The 25,125-nt window shown below is 42.4% G+C and overlaps 1 protein-coding gene across 7 annotated transcripts in view; it reads left to right on the top strand.

Annotated features, from left to right (window-relative positions):
• Positions 1–349: 349 nt before the first annotated feature.
• MYBL1 (MYB proto-oncogene like 1) overlaps positions 350–25,125 on the top strand; it is a 79,365-nt gene continuing 54,589 nt past the window's right edge. For 3 of the 7 annotated variants that reach the window (XM_040354343.1, XM_040354344.1, XM_040354342.1), the window contains exons 1-3: positions 352–826; positions 22,783–22,885; positions 22,964–23,035. In XM_040354343.1, the coding sequence (XP_040210277.1) occupies positions 807–826; positions 22,783–22,885; positions 22,964–23,035 (195 nt within the window). In that variant the 5' untranslated portion in view covers positions 352–806. Of the gene's footprint in view, positions 827–17,839; positions 18,108–22,782; positions 22,886–22,963; positions 23,036–25,125 lie in introns of those variants that run through there. The other 4 variants (XM_040354348.1, XM_040354347.1, XM_040354346.1 and 1 more) reach the window with 3 other exon arrangements.

Raw genomic sequence — 25,125 nt, 5'->3', positions numbered from 1 at the left:
AATGTGGGGGGCCAGTGTAATAAGAGAAAGTCTTTTTTAGGGTGAACCTCCCCTTTAAGTTTGTAAAAAATCGGATTGCGGGAGTTGCTCTATAGGCGGCGGGTGTAATATAAATGGAAAGATCGGGCCATACACCTGTCATCACCCTCCTCTGCACAGCCGTGTCACTCCCACACCTCTCCTTATATCAGGACAGAGGAATGAGCATCCCGACCACTGACAGCTAGGCGGACATCCCCGCCCCTGACACGCCCCCTCCACATCACAGCCAGCCCATCGGGTCACGTGATCTGTTGGCTCGCTGGATGATTAATGTAGCGGTGGGATCCCGCACTCCCCCTTATGATGGAAATGGTACACGCTGCACTACATACGTAGTATGACCGTACGGGACAATGTCTGCGGCTGGAGGGTCCCCCTGTCCTTATGTAGACAGCCGCGCCGCTCCCGTTCAAACCGATCCCTGTCTCTGGCAGGTCACATTAAGGCAACGCGGGAAAATAAATGAATTCAAGCTCTATTACCCCGCCCTCTTTTCATGGTCTCCCCTCCTCCTGTCTCCTCGGTGGTGCCGCCTCCTTTTGCCGGTGCGCCCTATTGGCCAGTTCCACTCCCCTTGCCCCGCCCAGGTGTCAGCGGCGCTCGTGTGTGCTCGGGACCAGTAGAGAGGAATCGGGGCACGGGGGAGCGAGCCGGAGCCGTTGGCTGTGTGTGATCACCGGGGGGACGGAGAGCCCCGGGGAGGATGCTGGAATTGTGCCCGGGACCTACCGACCTATAGAGAGCTGCGTGTTCCCGAGCGGAGGATGGCGACCAGAGTACGCAGGTGAGTCCGGGGACCCCCCCCCCATGTCATGGATTGGGAATGCGGGACTTCCCTGCTGGAGAACTACAACACCCAGCATTGCCGACCCTCATACAGTGATACTGATACTGATCAATGTCATTATCCCAATTATCGGGGCGGGGGAGGGGATTGTAGAGACCAGATGACACATTATATATATATGGAGGGGATTGTAGAGACCAGATCACACATTATATATACACGGAGGGGATTGTAGAGACCAGATCACACATTATATACATGGAGGGGATTGTAGAGACCAGATCACACATTATATATACATGGAGGGGATTGTAGAGACCAGATCACACATTATATATATATGGAGGGGATTGTAGAGACCAGATCACACATTATATATATATATATATATATATATATATATATATATATATATATATATATATAGAGGGGATTGTAGAGACCAGATCACACATTATATATACATGGAGGGGATTGTAGAGACCAGATTTCACATTATATATACATGGAGGGGATTGTAGAGACCAGATGACACATTATATACAAATGGAGGGGATTGTAGAGACCAGATCACACATTATATACATGGAGGGGATTGTAGAGACCAGATCACACATTATATATACATGGAGGGGATTGTAGAGACCAGATCACACATTATATATATGGAGGGGATTGTAGAGACCAGATCACACATTATATATACATGGAGGGGATTGTAGAGACCAGATCACACATTATATACGTGGAGGGGATTGTAGAGACCAGATCACACATTATATACCCGGAGGGGATTGTAGAGACCAGATGACACATTATATACATGAAGGGGATTGTAGAGACCAGATGACACATTATATACATGGAGGGGATTGTAGAGACCAGATGACACATTATATACATGGAGGGGATTGTAGAGACCAGATGACACATTATATACATGGAGGGGATTGTAGAGACCAGATGACACATTATATACATGGAGGGGATTGTAGAGACCAGATGACACATTATATACATGGAGGGGATTGTAGAGACCAGATGACACATTATATATACATGGAGGGGATTGTAGAGACCAGATCACACATATATATGTGGAGGGGATTGTAGAGACCAGATCACACATTATATATACGTGGAGGGGATTGTAGAGACCAGATCACAATACAGTTCAGGGATCATCTATCAGCGCAGTGTCCCCAGTGATGTCTTCCCTATGTACCCGGGGGCGGTGTCACTACCGGTCCCAGCATGTCCTACAGAGGAGGACCTAATAATACAAGTCGGGGGGTCATCAGATATTTGGGATCCGCACCAAAATCCCCAAACCTCTCTGTACTGGTGTAATATGATGTATGGGAAAGTCCGATGGCTTCTTCTATAACACACATTTATAGCAACCTGCGTCCTTTATATTATATGGATGGAGGGAGTTAAAAAAACAAAAGTAATTTATACTATAAATGTTTATATTATATATACATAATGTATGTGTAGTTTTGAAAAACTATTATACTATGTGTGTATATTTATTATTATTTAAATACGTGTGTGTGTGTGTGTGTGTATCTATCCCTCTATATTTTGGTTTTAATAATAGTATATTTATACACTTACACACACACACACATATATATATAATCTCTTTTGGTTTTAATAATAGTATATTTTTACACTATATACACTTACACAGATGAGATTTTATATATATATATATATATATATATATATATATATATATATATATATATATATATATATATATATATATATATATATAAAATAATCTCCCACTATATACTTGTATACACACATATAGGAAGTATAATATTAAGATGGAGATATAGGGCCAGATTCTCGTAGGAGTTACGCCGGCGTATCTCCAGATACGCCGTCGTAACTCTGAGTTTGAGGCGTCGTATCTATGCGCCTGATTCTTAGAATCAGTTACGCATTGATTTGTCTTAGATCCGACCAGCGTAAGTCTCTTACGCCGTCTTATCCAAGTTGCATATTTACGCTGGCCGCTAGGTGGCGTTTCCGTTGATTTACGCGTCGAATATGGTAATGAGCTAGATACACCGATTCTCAAACGTACATGCAGCCGGCGCATTTTTTTTACGTCGTTTGCGTAAGGATTTTTTCGGCGTATAGTTACCCCTGCTCTATGAGGCGTAGATGAGGAGTACCAATGTTGGGTATGGACGTCGGAACAGCGTCAAATTTTTACGTCGTTTGCGTAAGTCGTCCGTGAATAGGGCTGGACGTAAGTTACGTTCACTTCGACTAGGCATTGAGCGGGCGCATTTTAATTTGAAAATTTGACGTGATACTGAGCATGCGCCGTTCGATAAAAGCGTCATTTACGCGGGGTCACAATAAATTTACATAAAACACGCCCACATCTTCCACATTTGAATTAGGCGGGCTTACGCCGGCCAATTTACGCTACGCCGCCGCAACTTACGGAGCAAGTGCTTTGTGAATACTGCACTTGCCTGTCAAAGTTGCGGAGGCGTAGCGTAAATACGATTCGCTACGCATCTATCTATCTATCTATCTATCTATCTATCCTTCCTATATGTGTGTATACAAGTATATAGTGTGAGATATATATATATTTCTTTTGGTTTTAATAATAGTATATTTATACACTTACACACATTTTTATTTATATATATATATATATATATATATATATATATATATATATATATATATATATATAAACATCTGTGTAAGTGTATATAGTGTAAAAATATACTATTATTAAATCTATCTATCTATCTATCCTTCCTATATGTATATATGTAAAGTATATAGTGTGATATATATATATATATATGTGTGTAATATAAGTATATATTCTTTGTAGCAGTTTTTATTGATTGTATATTCAGGACTCTCACAATATAAAATAATTACTAGAGATAAGAAAGGAATGCATTTCATTTTCTAAATGCTATTTCACGTATTATTCCCCTTGTCTGGAAAGTCCAGATACTCAGAGTTCTGTATATCATACTTGTGTTGTCGGTTCCAATTCTTTTTTTTTTTTTATGGGATATTTTGGATTTGTAGGTTTGTTTCCAGGCTCTACATTCATTGTGAAGGTGTATGTCACTTTTTGGTGTTGTTCATCAGATTTCATACTCGGATTGTTCAGCCGTGGGTGACATATTTTGGGTAAAGACATCAGGCTGGTAATTCAACATAATGCTTGCTTAGCTACAGCAAGAGGGGTGCTTCTAGGTTTTGTACAAGGCTTTCTGGGCAGAGAATAGATTGGCTGCACTACAAATGTTATACTAGGCAGATAGGAGACTGGTGACCAGCTTTGCATTTTAATAGGATGCACAAATCTTATCAGATAAGAGGGGTGCACACATATAACTCACTTCCCAGAGCTAAAACATCAGAATAAGGAACAATAGGGTCGATTTACTAAAGGCAACTCCACTTTGCACTACAAGTGCACTTGGAAATGCAGTCACTGTAAATCTAAGGGGTAGATCAAAATGAGGGGAAGCTCTGCTGATTTCTATCATCCAATCATGTACAAGCAAAAATGCTGTTTTTTTTATTTTCCTTGCCTGTCCCCCTCAGATCTACTCTTGTAGTGAAAAGTGGATTTGCCTTTTCGTAAATAACCCCCAATGTGTCACATAGCTAAAATATAAGTACTTATGCATGTGTTAAAGCTTTGTGAATTAAGTCTGTTGAGGATTTAGTTTAAAGCGGAGGTTCACCCGAAATTTTGACTTTGGCTCAAGTAAACTACCAGGCAGAGACAATAACTAATCCATTGTTTGTTTTTTTTTAATGGCGATCCTTACCTTAGTACTGCAGCAGTTTCTCCCCTGTCACTCAATATTCCCCGCGGGAGTGGGCGTTCCTAATCACAGGCTGTGATTGACGTGCTTCCGACCGGCGCATACTGCGCGTCACGAGTTGCCGAAAGAAGCCGAACGTCGGTGCGGCTCTATACGGCGCATGCGCACCGACATTCGGATTCTTTCGGAAACTCGTGACGTGCAGTATGCGCCGGTCAGAAGCACGTCAATCACAGCCTGTGATTAGGAACGCCCACTCCTGAGGGAAAGCCGGGGGTGAAAATAGCCCTATAATGGTATGTACGGAAAAAAAACAGCATACTGTTGGTCTCATAGGTCGGCTCCATGTATTGTTAGAATTTTTTTTTAGAGTGAACCCCCGCTTTAAGAAAAAGATGTTTTAAAAAAAAAAAAAATATTTATATATATATATATATATATATATATATATATATATATATATATATATATATATATATGGGGGCAGGATTATAACACCTATTTGTCCCTTTTCTTGTGCTCATTGATATTTATTGCTGAGAAATAAAATGCTCCAAATCTTATGTATAGTGTACTCCAATCACTGGCTGATGAACAGTTGGAAATGTTCATTTATTAATCATCAGACAAGATTGTGTGGGGGTGTTTGCTGACAAGGTCCAGTTCTGTACATGGAGATTGAGGGATGAGATCGGAGAAATCCGTTTTGCAGGTTGTGTGTAATACTGATGATAGAGTATTGACACTTTGGGGAGAAATTTACTAAAATGTTATACTTGCTGTGTGCAATTGTTTGCATAGTATGGGGTAGATTCAGGTAGATTGGCGTAAATTTCTGCGGGCGTAGCGTATCTCAGATACGCTACGCCGCCGTAACTTAGTGAGGCAAGTTCTGTATTCACCAAGAACCTGCGCCCTAAGTTACGGCGGCGTAGCGTAAATCTGCCGGCGTAAGGGCGCCTAATTCAAATTGTGAAGAGGTGGGCGTGTTTTATGTAAATAAAACATGACCCCACGTAAATGACGTTTTTGACTAACGGCGCATGCGCCGTCTGCGAACGTAACCCAGTGCGCATGCTCCAAATTAACCCGCAAAAAGCCAATGCTTTCGACGTGAACGTAACTTACGTACAGCCCTATTCGCGAACGACTTACGCAAACGACGTAATAGACGGAAAATTCGACGCTGGCCCGACATCCATGCTTAACATAGGATACGCCTCATATAGCAGGGAAAAAGCCTAACGTAAACAAATGCGCCGGGCGGACTTACGTTTCTGAATTGGCGTATCTACCTAATTTGCATATTACTCACGTAAATCGACGGAAGCGCCACCTAGCGGCCAGCGTAAATATGCAACTAAGTAACGACGGCGTAAGAAACTTACGCCAGTCGGATCTTAGCCAAATTCCGGCGTATCTTGTTTTCTGAATGCAGAAAAAAGATACGCCGGAGCATCCTAGAAGTTACGCGGCGTATCAATAGATACGCCAGCGTAACTTCTTTATGAATCTACCCCTATGTGTCTTCTGCATTAAAAATCCTGCTTCTTCCCCATTTTTTTGTTTTTTTATTCTTAAAGTTACACTTTAATTTTATATAATTTTCGTGTACATTTATTTTCCTTTAGGTTTGACCTCATACTATATGGTTTTGGTAAATCTAAACACTTTCAATTTGCAGTCAGGCAGGCCCTTGCACTACATAATTGAAAGAAAATTGAATAAGAATATTGTAGGGCCAACTTAAAAGGGTTGCAAACCTTTGTACTTTTTTCACCTTATTACATCCTAGTATGCAGGTGAAAAAAACTTCTCTCTCTGACCGTAGATAATTGTGCTGGGGCAGACAAGCAATCGCATTTCAGTTTACACTTTTTAAGTGAAATAAGGTAAATCCTGACAGTTATTGCATTTTGCAACTTTTGCGGCCTTATTGATGAAATCCATAGAGTGCTACATACCAAGAGATTCATTATTTTTTGGTTCATCCTGGTTTTTATTGATGTTTCTACTCATTTTCCGTGACCATTTTCTGATTCTCTTTATAGTAATCTTGTGTTTGTGATTGGTATTTGAACTGTGTATCCTCACTTATTACCCAGTCATGGAGAACGTCCTTTGCAGGCTTCAATGAATGTGCTGTGTGCCATACCGCAGAAACCCTGGCGCACAGCTACTGAATAAGTCATGTGTATGTAGGAGGTGGGAATGTTATTGCTGCTTTGACTGGTGATATGCTGATCCTCTATCCATCTGTGAGTAGTTCCAGCCGGTTTGCCATAGCAGGCCATGATTTACCTGTGTACACAGAGGCCACATAAACTTGTGTAATAAAAGGTGGAATACTACTGTACAGCATGCAGGAGCAGTGCATGTGCCATTCACTTTTACACCGCACTGGAACACACCTATTGTGCACTGCGCTGCTTCAGAACAAAACCTGTTTTCTATTTGTACTGCATTCCAATTTCATTGGCATCCTCAAAGCGGAGCTCCACCCTCAATTTAACTTAATGTTAATATTACTAACGGTACAAACCAATGCTACATCCGATAGTTTTATATAAAAAAAAATGTACTGTACCATCTGCACTGGTATGTCTTCCGGTTTGCATCCCCTCGGGTTTCCGTCGGGTTTTCTCTGGCTTCCTGTCCCGCGCTGTGTCTTCTGGAAGCTTGTCTCTGAGCTCCCTAATTATCATAGTTGGCCCTGTGAAAGCAAACATTGCGTGACTTCGTGTAGCAGGAAGTGACGCGATGTAAACAAAGCAAGGCGGGCGGGCATTTTGAACACTCTCCAATCTGCAGATACACCGGAACAAGGAAGTGCCGAGCTGTGGGCTTATGCCCACAGTTAAAATGGAGCAGGAACCGGATGGAGGAAAATACGTTTTTATTTGCCACTGTATAGCAGCGGAGCGGCCGGGGGAGACAGGACATGTGAGTAGCGCTAATTAGGGTCATTTAACTTTTAAAGAGCCATTAAAAAAAAATGTTTTTGGCGTGGGAGATCCGCTTTAAAGTGATTTTTAAGGGCAGAAGGTTTTCGTTGGGTTTTGTTTTCGTTGGGTTTTGTTTTCGTTGTGGGTTTTGTTTTCGTTGTGGGTTTTGTTTTCGTTGTGGGTTTTGTTTTCGTTGTGGGTTTTGTTTTCGTTGTGGGTTTTGTTTTCGTTGTGGGTTTTGTTTTCGTTGTGGGTTTTGTTTTCGTTGTGGGTTTTGTTTTCGTTGTGGGTTTTGTTTTCGTTGTGGGTTTTGTTTTCGTTGTGGGTTTTGTTTTCGTTGTGGGTTTTGTTTTCGTTGTGGGTTTTGTTTTCGTTGTGGGTTTTGTTTTCGTTGTGGGTTTTGTTTTCGTTGTGGGTTTTGTTGTTGGGTTTTGTTGGGTTTTGTTGTTGGTGGTGGTGGTTTTGTTGTTGTTGGTGGTGGTTTTGTTTTGTTTTTGTTGTGTGTGTTTTTTAATTTTTTTAATTTATTTTTTTCTCCTTTAAAGCATGGGTGCTCAACCTGTGGCCTTCCAGCTGTTGTGAAAATGCTAGCCATTAGGCCAGGGTTTGACAAATTTGCTTGGAATCTAGGAGCCAGCTAAAAAAGTTAGGAGCCAGAAAACGCACCCCGTCCCGACGAGCTTGCGCGCAGAAGCGAACACATACGTGAGCAACGCCCGCACATGTAAACGGTGTTCAAACCACACATGTGAGGTATCGCCGTGATTGGTAGAGCGAGAGCAATAATTCTAGCCCTAGACCTCCTCTAACTCAAAACATGCAACCTGTAGATTTTTTTAAATGTCGCCTATGAAGATTTTAAAGGGTAAAAGTTTGTCTGCATTCCACGAGCGGACGCAATTTTGAAGCGTGACATGTTGGGTATGAATTTACTCGGCGTAACATTATCTTTTCATAATATAAAAAAAAAATGGGGATAACTTTACTGTTGTCTTATTTTTTAATTAGAAAAAGTGTAATTTTTTCCCAAAAAAGTGCGCTTGTAAGACCGCTGCGCAAATACGGTGTGACAAAGTATTGCAACGATCGCCATTTTATTCTCTAGGGTGTTAGGATAAAAAATATATAATGTTTGGAGGTTCTAATTAGAGGGAAGAAGATGGCAGTGAAAATAGTGTTAATTTTTTTTTTTTTTTTTTGCCCACCTTCCAAGCCAAGTCGCCAGGAAGCTATTTCTAGTCGCCATGGCGACCGGGATTTGTCGAGCCCTGCATTAGGCATTGCAGTTATAAGCCTGACTCCCAAAGGCTGAGGCATGATGGGACTTGTAGTCCAGCAACACCTAGCGGGCCACAGGTTGAGCACCCATGCCTTTAAAGCAGGGGTCTCCAAACTTTCTAAGCAAAGGGCCAGTTTACTGTCCTTCACTGTCCGGCCCTCGTAAACTCGGGTCAGTTAGAGTCGAAAAGGTCCCGACATCAGTGGGAAAAATTAATGCCCCATTGCTTCAGCATGAGTAATTGTGCCTCGTCATTGGGTCCTATTGTTGGCGTCATTGAAAAACAGTGCCCCGTTGTTGGTGTCATTGGGCCCCCTTGTTGGTGTCATTGGGCCCCCTTGTTGGTGTCATTGGGCCCCCTTGTTGGTGTCATTGGGCCCCCTTGTTGGTGTCATTGGGCCCCTTTGTTGGTGTCATTGGGCCCCTTTGTTGGTGTCATTGGGCCCCTTTGTTGGTGTCATTGGGCCCCTTTGTTGGTGTCATTGGGCCCCTTTGTTGGTGTCATTGGGCCCCTTTGTTGGTGTCATTGGGCCCCTTTGTTGGTGTCATTGGGCCCCTTTGTTGGTGTCAGTAGGAGAAACTATGTCCCATTGTTGGTATCAGTGGATGGAATAGTGCTCCAAGGGCCGGATAAAAGCAAGCAAAGGGCCGCATCTGGCCCCCGTCTGCAGTTTGGAGACCACTGCCTTAAAGGACAAGTTCAGCTTTCATAACGTTTAGACCCATATTCAGGGTGTTACGTGGTATTACTAAATGAGCACCCCCTGCACCGTCCTGAGTTCCTGTTGTGACAGTGAGTGGGGGATCTTCTCCCTGCACACGTTGCCACAATAAAAATAATTACAGGGCTTTGCCCCTTCTGGCCACACGATTCACGCACAGAGTTCTGTGAATGGGTAAACTACAATACCATCATCCATTGTGGCTGACAGCTTGTAGTTCTCAATGAACTACGAGGGTGCTGGTGAGTGCTCTTGGTCGTTCATTGATCCTTCTTGCCATTTAGTAACTGCCTTGCTCATACCTTGGGAAGACCACTAGACCGACAGTCTGCAGGAGCCTTATCTTGCACCCGTGACCTACTTATCGCAGGTGCAATGCTTTACAGGCTCCTAAATGCACATTTATTTATTTTACCTGCAAAAAGATGTGCATTTATTTATTTCTAAAAAGAAAAAAGTGAACTGATCCGCTTTCGGACCGCCCACTGTATACTGTATATTCATCAATACTTTGACGTTAAATTTCGGGGGTTATGGCTGCCATAACCCCACTATCTTTATAAATGGCAATCGGTCCACTTTCACATAAGTGGTCTCGGCGGCGGATTTGCCACAAGATCACTTTTATGGGCGGCGGATGAGGTGCCCCCTCCCGCTGCCTCCTGGTTGTCCCTGCAAATTACCGGACCTGATCCTAATGGATCCGATTGTTGGGATGGATGGGCAGGGAAGTCTAGTGAGGGCAAGATGGCCCCAACTCGACTCTATGCCCTTGGAGGACCAGAGGGACGTCTAACGTCACTTCTGCCCTCTGGTCTTAAAGGGCCCCCCTTTTTTTTTTTTATTGCATTTAAGTTTAGATGTGAGATCTTTTTGATCGCAGATTTTACATTAAAGAGGACCTGCCCTGCTTATTTCTATTACAACTGTGTTCAAAACAAACCACACGTGAGGAGCAAGAGCAATAATTCTAGCCCTATATCTCCTGTAGATCCCTTGCAGTAGTGCTGCTCCCACACGAAAGGGTAATTCTTGTTTAGGTCTAGGGGACATGGAAGATCTATTTACCCAATCCTCTGCTCCTCCGCTCCTCTGTGCTGCTAGACTGGTCTCCACAGCATCTTCTACCCAATGCTTCAGCTTTCCAAGATCTTATCACCATCAAGACCATTGCAGGGTCCATAGCCCATCACTGGTTATGATGCCACTTTAAGCATGGCAGAGTGCCATCTGCCGGTACTGAGGATCGTGTTAAAGTGCAGAAACTCTCCCCTAGATTAAACAAGAAATTGACCATTGCAGTGCAGGCCCAGCCCTACTGCAAGGGATCGTTTTTATGTTTTCCGGTGCTGGGCTTTAACACCCACTGAAATATCTATTTCCCCCCTTGCCTTGTTTATAGATCTGCTATATTATTTTTTTTATTTATTTTATAAATTAGGAATTTATTGAAAAAAAATTGTGTAGCTGTTTGTCCAACAAAACTGCTTATAAAGTCATTCTGTGCAAATGGAGCAAATCCAAGTGTTCTCCCACTATTTCCTCTACTGGTCGAATATTATTAAGGAGTGGTTTGCGGAAGTACCATATTATGGCCACTAGATGGAGCTTAAGGTCGTAGGTAGTAAGTATAGGTTTTTTCCAAACCACTATTCTTTATGAATAAATACAAACCACTATTCTTTATGAATAAATACAATTGGACCCGTAGAGGAAATGGAACATTCAATTTTGCCCCATTCGCATGAATGTACGAGTGGTTTCTCCGAAATTTGTATTATATAATATAATATATATATATATATATATATATATATATATATATATATATATATATATATATATATATATATATATATATATATATATATATATATATATATATATATATATATATATATATATATATATATATATTTTTTTTTTAGTTACACTCCATAGCATTTATTTTCTATGAGTTTCAATATACAGGGCTAAGTTCCATGATGATTTATTGCACACCATGGCTTGAAGGTCTTGCAGGTATGTTGGAGATGTTGAAATGTAGGGGAATATGTGGTTTGTGACCCTTTGGGTATAAATCTGTTCTCGCAAAAAATGAGATTACAGGTGTTCAACTCTACTCCATAGGAGCTTACAGTCTAATGCCCTTACAATAGAACTGTCACTGCCTTTTAATCCCTTATGCCGCGTACACGCGACCGCTTTTCATGTCATGGAAAAAGGCAACGTTTTTCTCAAAGCGATTCCTCTCAAGCCTGCCTTGCATACACACGGTTGGGGAAAAAAAGCGCGGTGACGTACAACGGCACTATAAACAGGGAAGTTCCATTCAAATGGCGCCACCCTTTGGGCTGCTTATGCAAATTTCTCTTCTCATAACTTGCTTCTGAGCATTTGCGTTTTTTTCCCCCGTCGTTAAAGCCTACACACTACCATTTTTCACGACGTGAAAAAATAGAGCAGGTTCTAAATTTTTAATGCCCATTTTTTCTCATAGAGAAAAATGCTCTGGAGTCCACACACGATCGTTTTTAATGACCAATTTAAAAAAATTGCATTTTTCTCGTCATGAAAAACGGTCGTGTGTACGCGGCATTACTGTTGATTTCTCTGTTTATGAACCAGTGACTTATATTTTGGTATTTTGCTTTATTTTGCCACATCGCTACATGTATCTACAACGTTTAAAGCACTGTTAAACCGAAAAGTAAACATTTTTATTATATTGCGGCTCACAATTTCTTAGATGTGATGGCTGCATTAGTTTTATATTTTAGTCTTTCTTTCTTTTATTCTTACCTGGTGATCCTGCCAGTAAGTCTGTTTTTCAACAGAACAAGCGGTCTTGCTGTTGTGGCAGTAGGAGGGTTGAGTCAAGCCATTTACCGCAGGGGTGCTTGCAATGCTCAGCTTTTATTTCCTTATGCAAAAGCTTTATTCCAAAAGGAACAAAACGGTTTGCTGTATTGCTTATAAAGTGTGACCTGGAGTTTGGCTTAAATTTGTTAGTCTGTCTATATCTAATACGTCTAACACTCCCCTCTTCCCCCCCAGATTGCGGCTGTCCAAAGGTGTCTTTGTTGCTTCTTCATCCAGAGTGTGGGCACTTTAAGGCTCCAGTCACATCTATGTATGTTGCTTTTGAGCGTTTCTACACTGCTTTTTGCTGTGTTTTCGTACATTGTTTTTTGATGTGTTTTGCGGTTTTTTTTGTTTAGATTAAATAAAATAATGTAAAACATGCTTAAAATGCACTGCATGCTTTTCTGCAGCATCTCCATTGAAATCTATTGAACCAAAAAAGTGAGAAAAAAAACGCATTTTGCGTTAAAAAATCCCCGATCCTTTCCAAAAAAACACAGCGTCTAAAAAAAGCACAGACGCGTTTCCCATAGGAACCCATGTAAATAAAAATACATTTTTTAAATAACATGTCCTGCGCTTTTGCAAAAAAGCATGGAAAAAAATGCATTGGCGTGAATAGCCTAATGCCGCGTACACACGATTATTTTTTGGCATGGGGAAAAAAAACGACGTTTTTCAGCATGTCCAAAAAAGTTTTTCCAACTTCATCATTAAAAACGACGTTGCCCACACACCATCGTTTAAAAAAATGATGAAAAAAGCGCGGTGACGTACAACACGTACGACGGCACTCTAAAGGGGAAGTTCTATTCGCCTTTGGGCTGCTTTAGCTGATTCCGTGTTAGTAAAAGACGATTCGCGCTTTTCTGTCTGTTACAGCGTGATGAATGTGCTTACTCCATTATGAACGGTAGTTTTACCTGAACGAGCGCTCCCGTCTCATAACTTGCTTCTGAGCATGTGCAGGTTTAAAACGTCATTTTAGCCCACACACGATCATTTTTTTTACTACCCGAAAAACGATTTAAAAATGCTGCATGTTCGTTTTTTTTATTTATTTTTTCGTTTTTCAGAAGCCGAAAAACGATGTGAAGCCCACACACGATCATTTTAAATGACATTTTTAAAAACTTCGTTTTTTTTCATGCTGAAAAATCATCGTGTGTACGCGGCATTAGACTCCATTCATATTGATGCATGTTGCTTTTGAGTGTTTCTGCAGTACTTTTTGCTGTGTTTTCAGACACACTTTTATGTCATTTTTTGATACGTTTAACTTTTTTTAATGCTTTTGCTCCTTTTTTTTTTTTTTTTTTGACCAATTTGTTGGCCAGATTAAATAATGCAAACGCACTGTGTTCTTTTCTGCAGCATCTCATTTAAGTCTGTTGAACCAAAAAAAGCAGCGTTTTGCGTTTTTTAGAGTCCCTGACCCTTTACAAAAAACGCAGCAGCTGAAAAAAGCATAGATGTAAACATTTCCAATAGAAATCACTTGGTGAAAATGTGGGGGGGGGGGGGGGGACTAATGCAGCCACCAAATCTACTGACTGGTAAGTAGATTACTTTTAGGCTTCATTTCCATGGACGTTTTTGGACGTTTTTACAGCCACTTTTCTGAGCTTTTTTTGCAGCTTAAAAACGGCTCTTCATGTTAGTCTATGGCCTCATGCCCACCATGACGTTTTTGAGCTGTAGGTGGCTGAGCTGTTTTTAAGCTGCAAAAAAAACCAGGACCAGTGCGTTCTAAAGCTCCAGCCTTAGAGCTGTAAAAACGCCAGACGTTAAACGCTCAAACGCTAAAAAACGCTACCGCTGCGTTTTTTAAGCTCCAGCTCAAAAAAAAAAAAAAAAAAAAAAACATAGATAAGCTGTAAAAAAGGCTAAAAAAAAAGTGGATGTAAAAACGTCCATGGAAATGAAGCCTTATTGATTTTGGGTTCAATATCACTTTATAGAAAGAAGAATCGAAGAAGAAAATGCACAAGATTCCCAGCAGCTCAGGAAACATCCAGCTTTCTCCTTTCTTTGTAGACTTTCTAGAGAAGCACACTGGCAGTTATCTGCCCATGCAGCAGGCATGGCTTCTTATTATAGATGAATGTTGTGCGTTTGCCAGGACTATCATGCACAAGCTGGCGGCAGGAAGGAATGCAGCCAGTATAAGAGGTGTCACCCATCGCCTAGCATAGAATTATGTCTCAATACATAAGAGAGAGTCATCTGTACCTACCCACCATGAACTCCCATACTACCCGGAATATCCACCTATTACTCCATGGATGGTTTATTAACCATCGCTTGTTTAGAACGTTCTTTTTGAGAAGTACAGTGCTGGTAGTCATTGCAAGATTTCTGCTTCTATCCCTCCCAGACCCGACAAGCACTGGGACTTTCCTGCGTTATCCATTGCACAGACTGATAAAAATTGTAGCAAAAGAAAAATGTAATACAAGATCCGAGAAATGTCTTCCATAATTTCTATCCTTCTCCTGGCATCTCTGCAGCACCGGCCGCCCAGTCCTTGGATTCATGGCAAAGGAATGCTCGCTGGAAAATGTGACTCTTTATTGGACAAACCCTTGAAGTGCCAGAGCTGCTTGTATTGCATAACGGGGGGAGATATTAACACTTTCCATGCAGGCCTCCTCTGAGTGAGACTGTAGATTGGTTCACAGAACTCAAAATCTAGATTTGCAACTAAGGATCTCAACAATAAATGAACTGCTATTAAAGTTTTTTCTGAATACAGAAAGGGTTTTATTGGACAAGCTTGGGACCTTTTTTTTTGTTTTGTGCCAACATTACATTTAGGAAACTATAAGTTTGGGATTTAATTTAGGGTAGATTTTTTTTTTTTTTGCATTTTATGTTTAGATGTGGTAGCTTGCTTTATAGCTTTTGTTGGGTAGCGGGCCGAGCCAGTGGGTAGAGCAGAGGGTGGGGTCAGCGGGCAGAGCGGAGAGCGAGTCCTCAAGGCGGTAAGCTGGCAGGGGTGCAGGGCACAACCGCATTATCCATTGGGAACAGCGACCGGAGCCGTCACATTAGGTAACGGAAGTGACGCTTCGTGTTGCTGCCAGTGCTTGAAAATCCCGACGCCCAACTTGGTACACCCTGCACACTGTATGCCAGCAGCGGATATCTTGTTACACCCAGCCCATATAGTTTGTTTTATGCGGCCGAGTGCAAGGAGTACCAAGATGGGCGTCGCAGGCAGCCTTCCCTAATGGCATTTCAGTGCCTGCCATCAGTGCCCATAAATGTCACCTATCGGTGCCCAATGCCCATAAGTGCCACCTGTCAGTGCCTGCCAGCCACCAGTGCTACATATCAGTGCTACCAAATCCTGTATTTTGTTTTGAGAAACTGTCACATGACATTTAAAAAAAAGTATCGGTACTTGGTCTCCGGACAACCCTAATATATATATATTTATGACATGCCTTATATGTCTTATATGCAGCCAGCAGGTAGACTGATGGCATGTTATATTTACTGGATTAAACATTTTATTTTATTTATTTTTTTGTTCTGAGATAATTTAATGTCATTAATTTAATTCATTAATTCAATTTAATGAATATTTAAACAATTTAAATATGCACGAAACTGTTATACATTGCATTTAAAAAAGTCCCTATTTTTCCTGTACCCTTCTATAGCTATTTTTGATTTCCGTTGTAATTTTTCTGCCCTTTAGGTAACTTCTTTTGCGTAGAGGGAACACCCCCATTATTTTAATGTGTGTGTGTGTGTGCGCGCGCGCACATGCATACATATTTATATACTGATCAGCAGTGGTGTATTTAGGTTTTGTGCTGCCCTAGGCCTGACTAAACTCGTGCACCCCCTAATTTAAATATGACACACCCCTTTCTGTTTAAGACCCACCCTGAAATTTTCAAGTGGGGACACTAGTTCTCAATGCCTGGGTGGGGGGAATGGATTCCCTTAGTTTGCATAGATTTCCTTTCACTTCCTGTTTGGCTATGGGGCAGAAAGTGAAGGGAAATCTCTGCAATAGGACAGGGATGGTAATAAAATAAACTGACAGGGCCTATAACCAGGCCCGTCGGAACTCGACAGGCAAAGCAAGCATTTGCCTGGGGCCCCCGAGCTGGCCAGGGGCCCCAGCAGGGAGGGCCCTCAGCAGGGAGGGCCCTTGCCGCACCGCTGCGTCCTCCTGCAGTCCGGTCGGCCGTGTACCATAACCGCGCGGTACAGGAGAATCAGGTTCCTGTTCCCGGCCGGACTGACATGAAGTGCACACACTGAGTGTTCACTTCCTTTCAGTCCGGCCCCGGAAACAGCAAACTGAATCTCCTGTACCGCGCGGTTATGGTACACGGCCGACCGGACTGCAGGAGGACGCAGCCATGCGGGGCCCCTGTGCAGACACCAACATATGCCGGCGTGTGCGTGTGAGGTGGAGGATAGAGGTAAGACGCCAACCCCCAGCTTCTCAACTTGAAATGTCACTTTTTTTTTTTTTTTTTGCTTGGGGCCCCCAAATGTCTTCGAACGGCCCTGCCTATAACCCTCCCTTAATCTATCCAAAATGAAAAAAAAATGTTGCCTATAGTTCTACTTCAAACACAAATTTCTAATAATTTTATGGAGAGGACTAAGAAGATATAACCATACCAATGGTACAGCAGAAAACATATAGCACAGTGAGGAAGGTTTGTAGTACAGGATGATAGGACAGTAAAAATTAGAAACAGCTTGTGTTACACTAACAGTGTAGCACAAGCCAGCGGGGACACTTTCCGTGCTTCCCCCCTGCAAAGTGCTAGCCTAGGCCTGGGCCAGGATACAGCGTTGCTGATCAGCCATAACTTTATGACCACTGACGGGTCAATTGAATAACATTATCTTGACAATATGAGTTGCTGAGATAAATTGGACATCACGTAAACATCTTGTCCCTATTGATGTGTTGAAAGCTGAAAAATGGGCATTGCAGTTTGTTGTATAGCTGGGTAGCTGCAGACTGGTCAGGGTGACCCATGCCCATAGACAATTTCCTACAATGGGCATGTTCGCTTCAGAACTGGACCACAGAGTAATGGAAGAAGGTGACCTGGTCTGGTGGATCACATTTTCTTTGACATCGTGCGTATGGCCGTGCGTGTGGGTCTCTTAGATGGAACTTGGATATAGTATGGCAATGAGGCAGTGAGATGCTTCGGGCAATATTCTGCTGGAAAACCGCGGGTCTTGCCATTCATGTAAATATTACTTTGATGCACACCACCTACCTAAACATTGTTCAAAGCGCATCCCTTCATGGAAACTATATATTCCCTGATGGTAGTGGCTTCTTTCAGCAGTATAATGTGCCCTGCCCCACTCCAAACAATTGTTCAAGTATGATTTGAGAAGCACAACAATGAGTTTTGAGGTGTTAACTTGTCCTCAATTCTCCAGATCTCAATCAAGCACCTGTGGGATTTGCTGGAAATTTCCATGGAGGCCGCACCATGCAACTTACTGGACCTAAAGGATCTGCTGCTGATGGCTTGGTGCCAGATATCGCAGCATGCCTGCACAGGTCTAGTGACATCCATACTTTGATGGGGTTGGAGTGTTTTGGCAGCAACAGGGGGACCTACACAGTAAAAGGTGGGTGGTCATAAAGTTATAGCTGATCAGCGTATACAGTATAGTTTCTTAACAGCCTTGCTAATGGATTAAAGCCTAGTACACTTTTTTTCCATTCAACACAGCAGGCTGAATGGGAAAAAAAAAGAAGGAAAGCTTGGGAGGGGATCATGTACTAACAATCCAATGTTGGTAAAGGGATCTCCCTCCACTGAGCTATTGTGTTCTGACGGGGGAACTTGGCACATGGCTGAGAGCGTTAATCGGATGGCGATCGGCAGATCTTTTTCGGTCATGCCCCGTTGGCAGTAGCTGGACCGGCTGATACCGCCCAATATTCAGCATGTGTGTATGGGGCTTAAAGCGGAGGTTCACCCTAAAAACATGTATATAACATTACATTCTGCATACTTCCAACATTTACAGTATGCAGTTTTTTTTTTTTTTTTGCTGTACATACCGTATTATTGCTATTTTCCACCCGGCTTCCGGGTGCTCACTCCCGCGGGAGTAGGCGTTCCTATGCAGAGGCGCAGTGTCATGTGGGACTTCGCCCAGACGATTGACATCTTGAGAAAAACTCGTCGTCCCCCCCCCCCCCCCCCCCCCCGGCGGATAAGGCACGCCCGAAAATTGCCAAACTGCGAGTCGGCTCTATACGGTGCTATACAGCGCCTGCGCACCGACTAGGAACCGTGTAGAGCTGACTGCGCAGGCGTCGTATAGAGCCGACTCGCAGTTCGGCTATTTTCGGAAACTTGTGGCGCGCCTTATCCGCCAGGGGGGGGGGATTTTCTCAAGACGTCAATCATCTGGGCGAAGTCCCACATGACACTGCGCCTCTGCATAGGAACGCCTACTCCCGCAGGAGTAAGCACCCCGGAAAGCCGGTGGAAAATAGCAATAATACGGTATGTACAGCAAAAAAAAAAACAGCATACTGTAAATGTTGGTAGTAATCAGAATGTAATGTTATATACATGTTTTTAGGGTGAACCTCCGCTTTAAAGGGGTTGTAAAGGTTTGTGTTTTTTCACCTCAATGCATCCTATGTATTAAGGTAAAAAAAAAAAAGGGCTGCCACGGCGTCCTCTTCTCCACGGAGTCTTGGCAATGATTGGATAGATTGATAGCAGCGCAGCCATTGGCCCCCACTGCTGTCAATCAAATCCAAATTTCAATCTCGGGAGAGAGCTTCCCAGAGGGGGTTGGCTATTACGGGGAAGAGCTGTCGTGGGACCCCAGAACAGCAGGATTGAGGGCCACTCTGTGCAAAACGAACTGCACAGTGGGGGTAAATATGACAAAAATAAATTAAAAAATTAACCTTTACAAACACTTTAAGCGCCTCCTTTATGAACCACCTGCTGCTCAATGTACTATAGATGATCAAATTGGTCTTTCACAATACAATGAGGACTGTAGGAGTAACCATGTGTTATAAAGTGCCTTCTGAGCATGCATCTGCCCACTGTGTGTTTTGTATTGTTTTTCAAGGGAAACCATCACTGTTGTATTTTTCTTTTCTTTCTTTTCTTTGTTTCCTTTTTTTTTTTTTTTTCTACATACATATTTTTTTCTGTCTATGCCACAGATTCCAAAAAGCATTGTTTTTTTCTTTTAAAAGACCGATGTAATACAGCAGAAGCTGTTTACCTGTATACTTTCTCTCTATTTATGCTCTGGCTAATTTTATTTATTTTTGTGTAAATTTCTGCTTGTGCTATTGTGTTTCGTAAACACCAGGTTTTTCCCAAAAACAATTTTATATAAGTCTGTAAAACATTTTGAAAAGAACCTAAATTGTCCACTGCTGACTGAAAATAAGAATGTAAAATATCATTACTTTTCACAATTTCATGTCTACATATTTAAACATATGTTCAGTCCTGAACATAATAAATGAAATCAGAAATAAATTAAATTTTTGAGGTTCAGGTGCCAGCGTTGTTATCCTAGCTTTGGTATGCAGTGAGTCACTAATCTTAAATATGGAAGGAATGGAGTTGAGTTATTACAGGATTTTCTGGCATCATGCTTATTCCAGGTTACTTGACATCAAGACCAGATCTCCGGGGGATGGCATTGGCGGTCTGTCGTTCTTCTGTCTGTAGGTTCACATGAAACTTGTGATCTGGATTCTTTATTGCTTGACTGGCTTTCTGAGCAATTGGTGTCATGTGGTTAAAAGAATAAAAGTTGTAATTTGCTTGTTTGCATTATTCCAGAATCTAGGGATGGTCAGTTATGGGGGATCTCTCTGCGCAGCTAACATTACCTTCCATATGTCTGATATTCAGATGCAGTGATTTGGAAAATTGCTGTGCCGTAATGACCTCAGACACAAGAGCTGAACCCTCCACAGTCTTATTGTCAAGAGACGTTGGACTGGTGAATCATTTGGCATTGTTTGGCAATGTGTAGCTTAAAGGATCACCATAGAAACCTTTCCTTATCTGCATGGGTTAATCCATGTAAAGATGGTCTTATGATTTATTTTTTAAATTGAAAATGCTAAGCTGGCCAGGAAAGTGATTGTATTTTACATGAGTTGGAAAAACCATATAACATTTGTTATGTGGTGCGTGTTGTGTGTTTTTTTTTGTTTTTTTTTTACGAGAATCTGGAGTTGGTGTTTAACCACTTAAGCCCCGGACCAATATGCTGGCTAAAGACCCAAGGGGTTTTTACAGTTCGGGACTGCGTCGCTTTAACAGACAATTGCACGGTCGTGCGACGTGGCTCCCAAACAAAATTGGCGTCCTTTTTTCCCCACAAATAGAGCTTTCTTTTGGTGGTATTTGATCACCTCTGCGGTTTATTTTTTGCGCTATAAACAAAAATAGAGCGACAATTTTAAAAAAATTCAATATTTTTTACTTTTTGCTGTAATAAATATCCCCCAAAAACGTATATACATTTTTTTTTCCTCAGTTTAGGCCGATACGTATTCTTCTACCTATTTTTGGTAAAAAAAAACGCAATAATCGTTTATCGGTTGGTTTGCACAAAATTTATAGCGTTTACAAAATAGGGGATAGTTTTTTTGCATTTTTATTTTTTTTACTAGTAATTGCGGCGATCAGCGTTTTTTTTTTTTCCGTGACTGCGACATTATGGCGGACACTTCGGACAATTTTGACACATTTTTGGGACCATTGTCATTTTCACAGCAAAAAATGCATTTAAATTGCATTGTTTATTGTGAAAATGACAGTTGCAGTTTGGGAGTTAAACACAGGGGGCGCTGTAACATTTAGGGATCACTGTGTATGTGTTTACTAGTGTAGGGGGGTGTGGCTGTAGGATTGACATCATCGATCGAGTCTCCCCTATAAAAGGGATCACTCGATCGATGCGCCGCAAAAAACAAATAGCCGCGCCGTCGTCCCGGATCGCTCTCCGAGCGGACCCGACCTCCGCATGTACCGGGGGGGGGGTCCCGATCGGACCCCCCACCCACGTCTAGGCAGGCACGTACAGGTACATTGATGTGCCTGTCCGTGCCATTCTGCCGACGTAAATGTACATGAGGAGGTCGGGAAGTGGTTAATTTGTTGCTTGCTTTATAGTCCATCTAGTGCCGGTTCACACAGGGACGACTTGTCAGCCGACTTGGCCACCTGACGACAAGTCGTGCTCCGTTTAGTACTATGGAACCGTTTTAATAGGAGCTACTGAAGTCGCTTCAACTTAGAAAAAGGTTCCTGTACGACTTTGGGAAGACTTCAGGGGACTTGCATTGACTTCATTACAGAAGTCATTTTGCAAGTCGCCTCTGAAGTCGTGTGCAGATGGCCTTGCAGAGTCGCGCTGCAGCAATGTGAACCGGCAGTAACACTGCATGTCTTTCTAAGCTTACACTATGCACAAGGTAACATTGCAATGATTTCACTGCAGAACGAACAATGTTGCCACTTTGTCAAATAAATTATTAGGGGGGGCAGCAGGTCAAGAGGTGATAATAATGCTACAATGGGTTAAAGTGGAGGTTCACCCTAAAAACGAATTTTTAACATTAGAGCCAGCATAGTAATGGCATATACTTTCGGCAGTTTTTTTTTCTTTTTCTCCGTACTTACCTTTATATTCTGATTTGGTCCAGGGCTTCCGCGTTCTGATGACTCTGGGACTGGGCGTTCCTATCCCTGCCTCAGGGTTCCGATGACTGCGGGACTGGGCGTTCCTATCCTTCCGTTCGTTGATTGACGGCTTGTGAAACAGGTGACCTGTCGCACAACGCGCGTCACCAGCTTTCCGGAAATAGCCGAGCTGCGAGTCGGCACTATACGGCGCCTGCGCCCGCCGTGTAGAGCTGACTGCGCAGGCGCCGTATAGTGCCGATTCGCAGCTTGGCTATTTCCCGACATCTGGTGACGCGCGTTGTGCGACAGGTCACTTGTTTCAAAAGCCGTCAATCATCGAACGGAAGGATAGGAACGCCCAGTCCCGCAGTCATCGGAACCCGGAAGCCCTGGACAAAAACGGAATATAAAGGTATGTACGGAGAAAAAAAAACCGCCAAAAGTAAATGCCCTTACTATATGCTCGCTCTGCTAGATGTAATATTACTTTTTTTTTTGGGTGAACCCCCGCTTTAATGCTATTGACAGACTGCATATGTCATTTGTGACTATTATTAGTATAAACACTATGCAACTGATTGCCATAATTCATATTTTCTTCCCTCCCTTAGTGAGGATGAAGACGACGACCATTGTGTCCATCGTGATTTCGATGTTCCAATGCAGAAGGGGCAAAAGAAGATCTGGAATAGAGCCAAGTGGAGCAAAGATGAGGTATGGCTTGTTTTATTCTTCTGTTTTTTTTCTCTAATATTGTAAGTACTGGCCTTAATCTAATTCATGTTTTAACAGGATGACAAATTAAAGAAACTAGCTGAAGTACATGGGACTGATGACTGGAACTTGATCGCAAGCAACTTCCTAGTAAGTTTTCTGAGAAATAAAAGGTGTGGGATGGAAGCAGCTGTAGTTGGCCAAAAGAAACCTCTACCTTCCCTAAAATGTACTTTTTCGCAGCAAGTACTATCTGCATGTAAGAAGAAAAACTAGTTACGAACTGGAGTATCGACCTCCAGTAAGTAACCTACAATGGCGGACTAGAGCGGCAAAACAGACTTATTTTATCTAAAAAAAAAAAAAAAAAAATGTTATTGCACAATAAAAAAATGTATCCAAAAATTGTCTCTGTTGTTTTGCCGTTCTAGTCTGCCATTGTGTGTTACTGGAGGTCTATACTTTGGTTCACACCTCATTTTTCTTTGTATATGATTTGGATAAGGCCATAAAATTCTACGCTTTATATTTTTATTATCTGTATGTAAAATTGACAGAGCACATAACCCCGTTATTGTTGTAGAAACACCTTTGAACATTTCCTTATAGTTGCATAGTTTAATGGTTGCTTGATTCTGCTAACTGTCAGGTTTATGTAGAGTATCTCACAAAAGTGAGTACACCCCTCACATTTTTGTAAATATTAGGGTTATCCCGATACTACTTTTTTAAGACTGAGTACAAGTACCAATCCTTCTTCTTTCTTCTTCTTTTTTTTTTTGCTAACCCAAACCAGCATCGGGCACTTTGCAGGCTTTTGTGAAACTGGGCAGCTTCTGTGTATTGCTTGGTTTTGAAGTATGGGTTGGGTTAAAGTAAGAGCACATTGCAAAGCAGTTGGTCCCTGATATGCCGAGAGTGCTGACCCTTTGAGTGTGAGCGCTGCTATGCAGTGGATTAAAATAGGCCAGTATTAAGGCTACTTTAGCTAGTGCAACTTCACTTTTGTTAAAGCGGAGCTCCACCCTAAAGTGGAACTCCCGCTGATCGGAACCCTCCCCCTCCGGTGTCACTTCCGGCCACACAGTCTCGGGCAGACTGCGGGCATGACGTCACCTCCCGTCCCCCCCCATTGTGTTCAGGGAACATTCGGCTCCCAGTACACAGCGGGAGCCAATCGGCAGGCGTAGCGCGACTCGCGCATGCGCCGTAGGGAACCGGGCAGTGAAGCCGGAGCGATTCACTTCCTGGTTCCCTCACCGAGGATGATGGGGAGGGGCAGCAGAGTGACGAGTGATCGCTCATCCTCTGCTGCGGACGGCGCTGGACTCTAGGAGAGGTAAGTGTCCTAATATTAAAAGTCAGCAACTGCCGTATTTGTAGCGGCTGGCTTTTAATATTTTTTTCTCAGCGGACATCCGCTATAAACTGGGAAAAAAAATCCCCTCAGGAGCCCTCTTTTACGTCATGACCTCTGAAGGTCTGGCACGGTATACCAAACCTATGAGGTAAAAAAATGTTTAGGTATTTGCATCCTCCCCCCTCACCACCCCTTTTTTCTTGCCTGAGACCTCATGACTCCAGCGCCTTGCAGATCTTTTCCCCCCCTCACTTCCAGGCTTTGCTGGGGCACAGGAAGCCATTGGCTCCCAGTGCTGTCAATCAAAGAAAGTAATGAGGGAGCGGGGTTGGGGCTGAGGCTTTTATTACTGTGTCCTCGTTCGGGAGATTTGCCCTCTCTATTAGTCACTGAAAGTAAAAGGAAATCCCAAATTTTTTGGATTGTCTTCAAAACCGAAATAGTGGGAACATTAGTTCTGGTGACAACCAGGCATTCTCTCTCTTTAGAGGGATTTTTCTCTCCCTACCTGTTTGGCTATGGGACAGGAAGTGAAGGGGAATCTCTGCAATGGGACAAGTGGCAAAAACCCCCCCCCAAAACTTAGAGTTGTTATAACCCTGCCTTTTTTAGTTCTGCTTTAAATTCATATTGCAGAAGATGTCTAAAATTGTACTTGTATCTTTGTGCAGAGATCCGAGAAAATCAGTGAGCCAATCGCACAAGCAGAAAGTGAGATTTCTTTCTGGGGGTGTTCCGTGCACCAAGCGATTTGAAATGAAGAGTTAACATTAAATAACAATAAATTACAAAATGGCTTGTATACTAACAGAAGTGTACAGACTAACAGAGAAGTATAGGAATTGTTTTTTTTTTTTTTTGTTTTTTTTAAATCCCACAT

This window comes from Rana temporaria, chromosome 5 (assembly GCF_905171775.1).
Source record: "Rana temporaria chromosome 5, aRanTem1.1, whole genome shotgun sequence".
NCBI classification, from domain to species: domain Eukaryota; kingdom Metazoa; phylum Chordata; class Amphibia; order Anura; family Ranidae; genus Rana; species Rana temporaria.
Note: the sequence above shows the minus strand (reverse complement) of the source record. Positions and strands in the feature narration are given on the sequence as shown.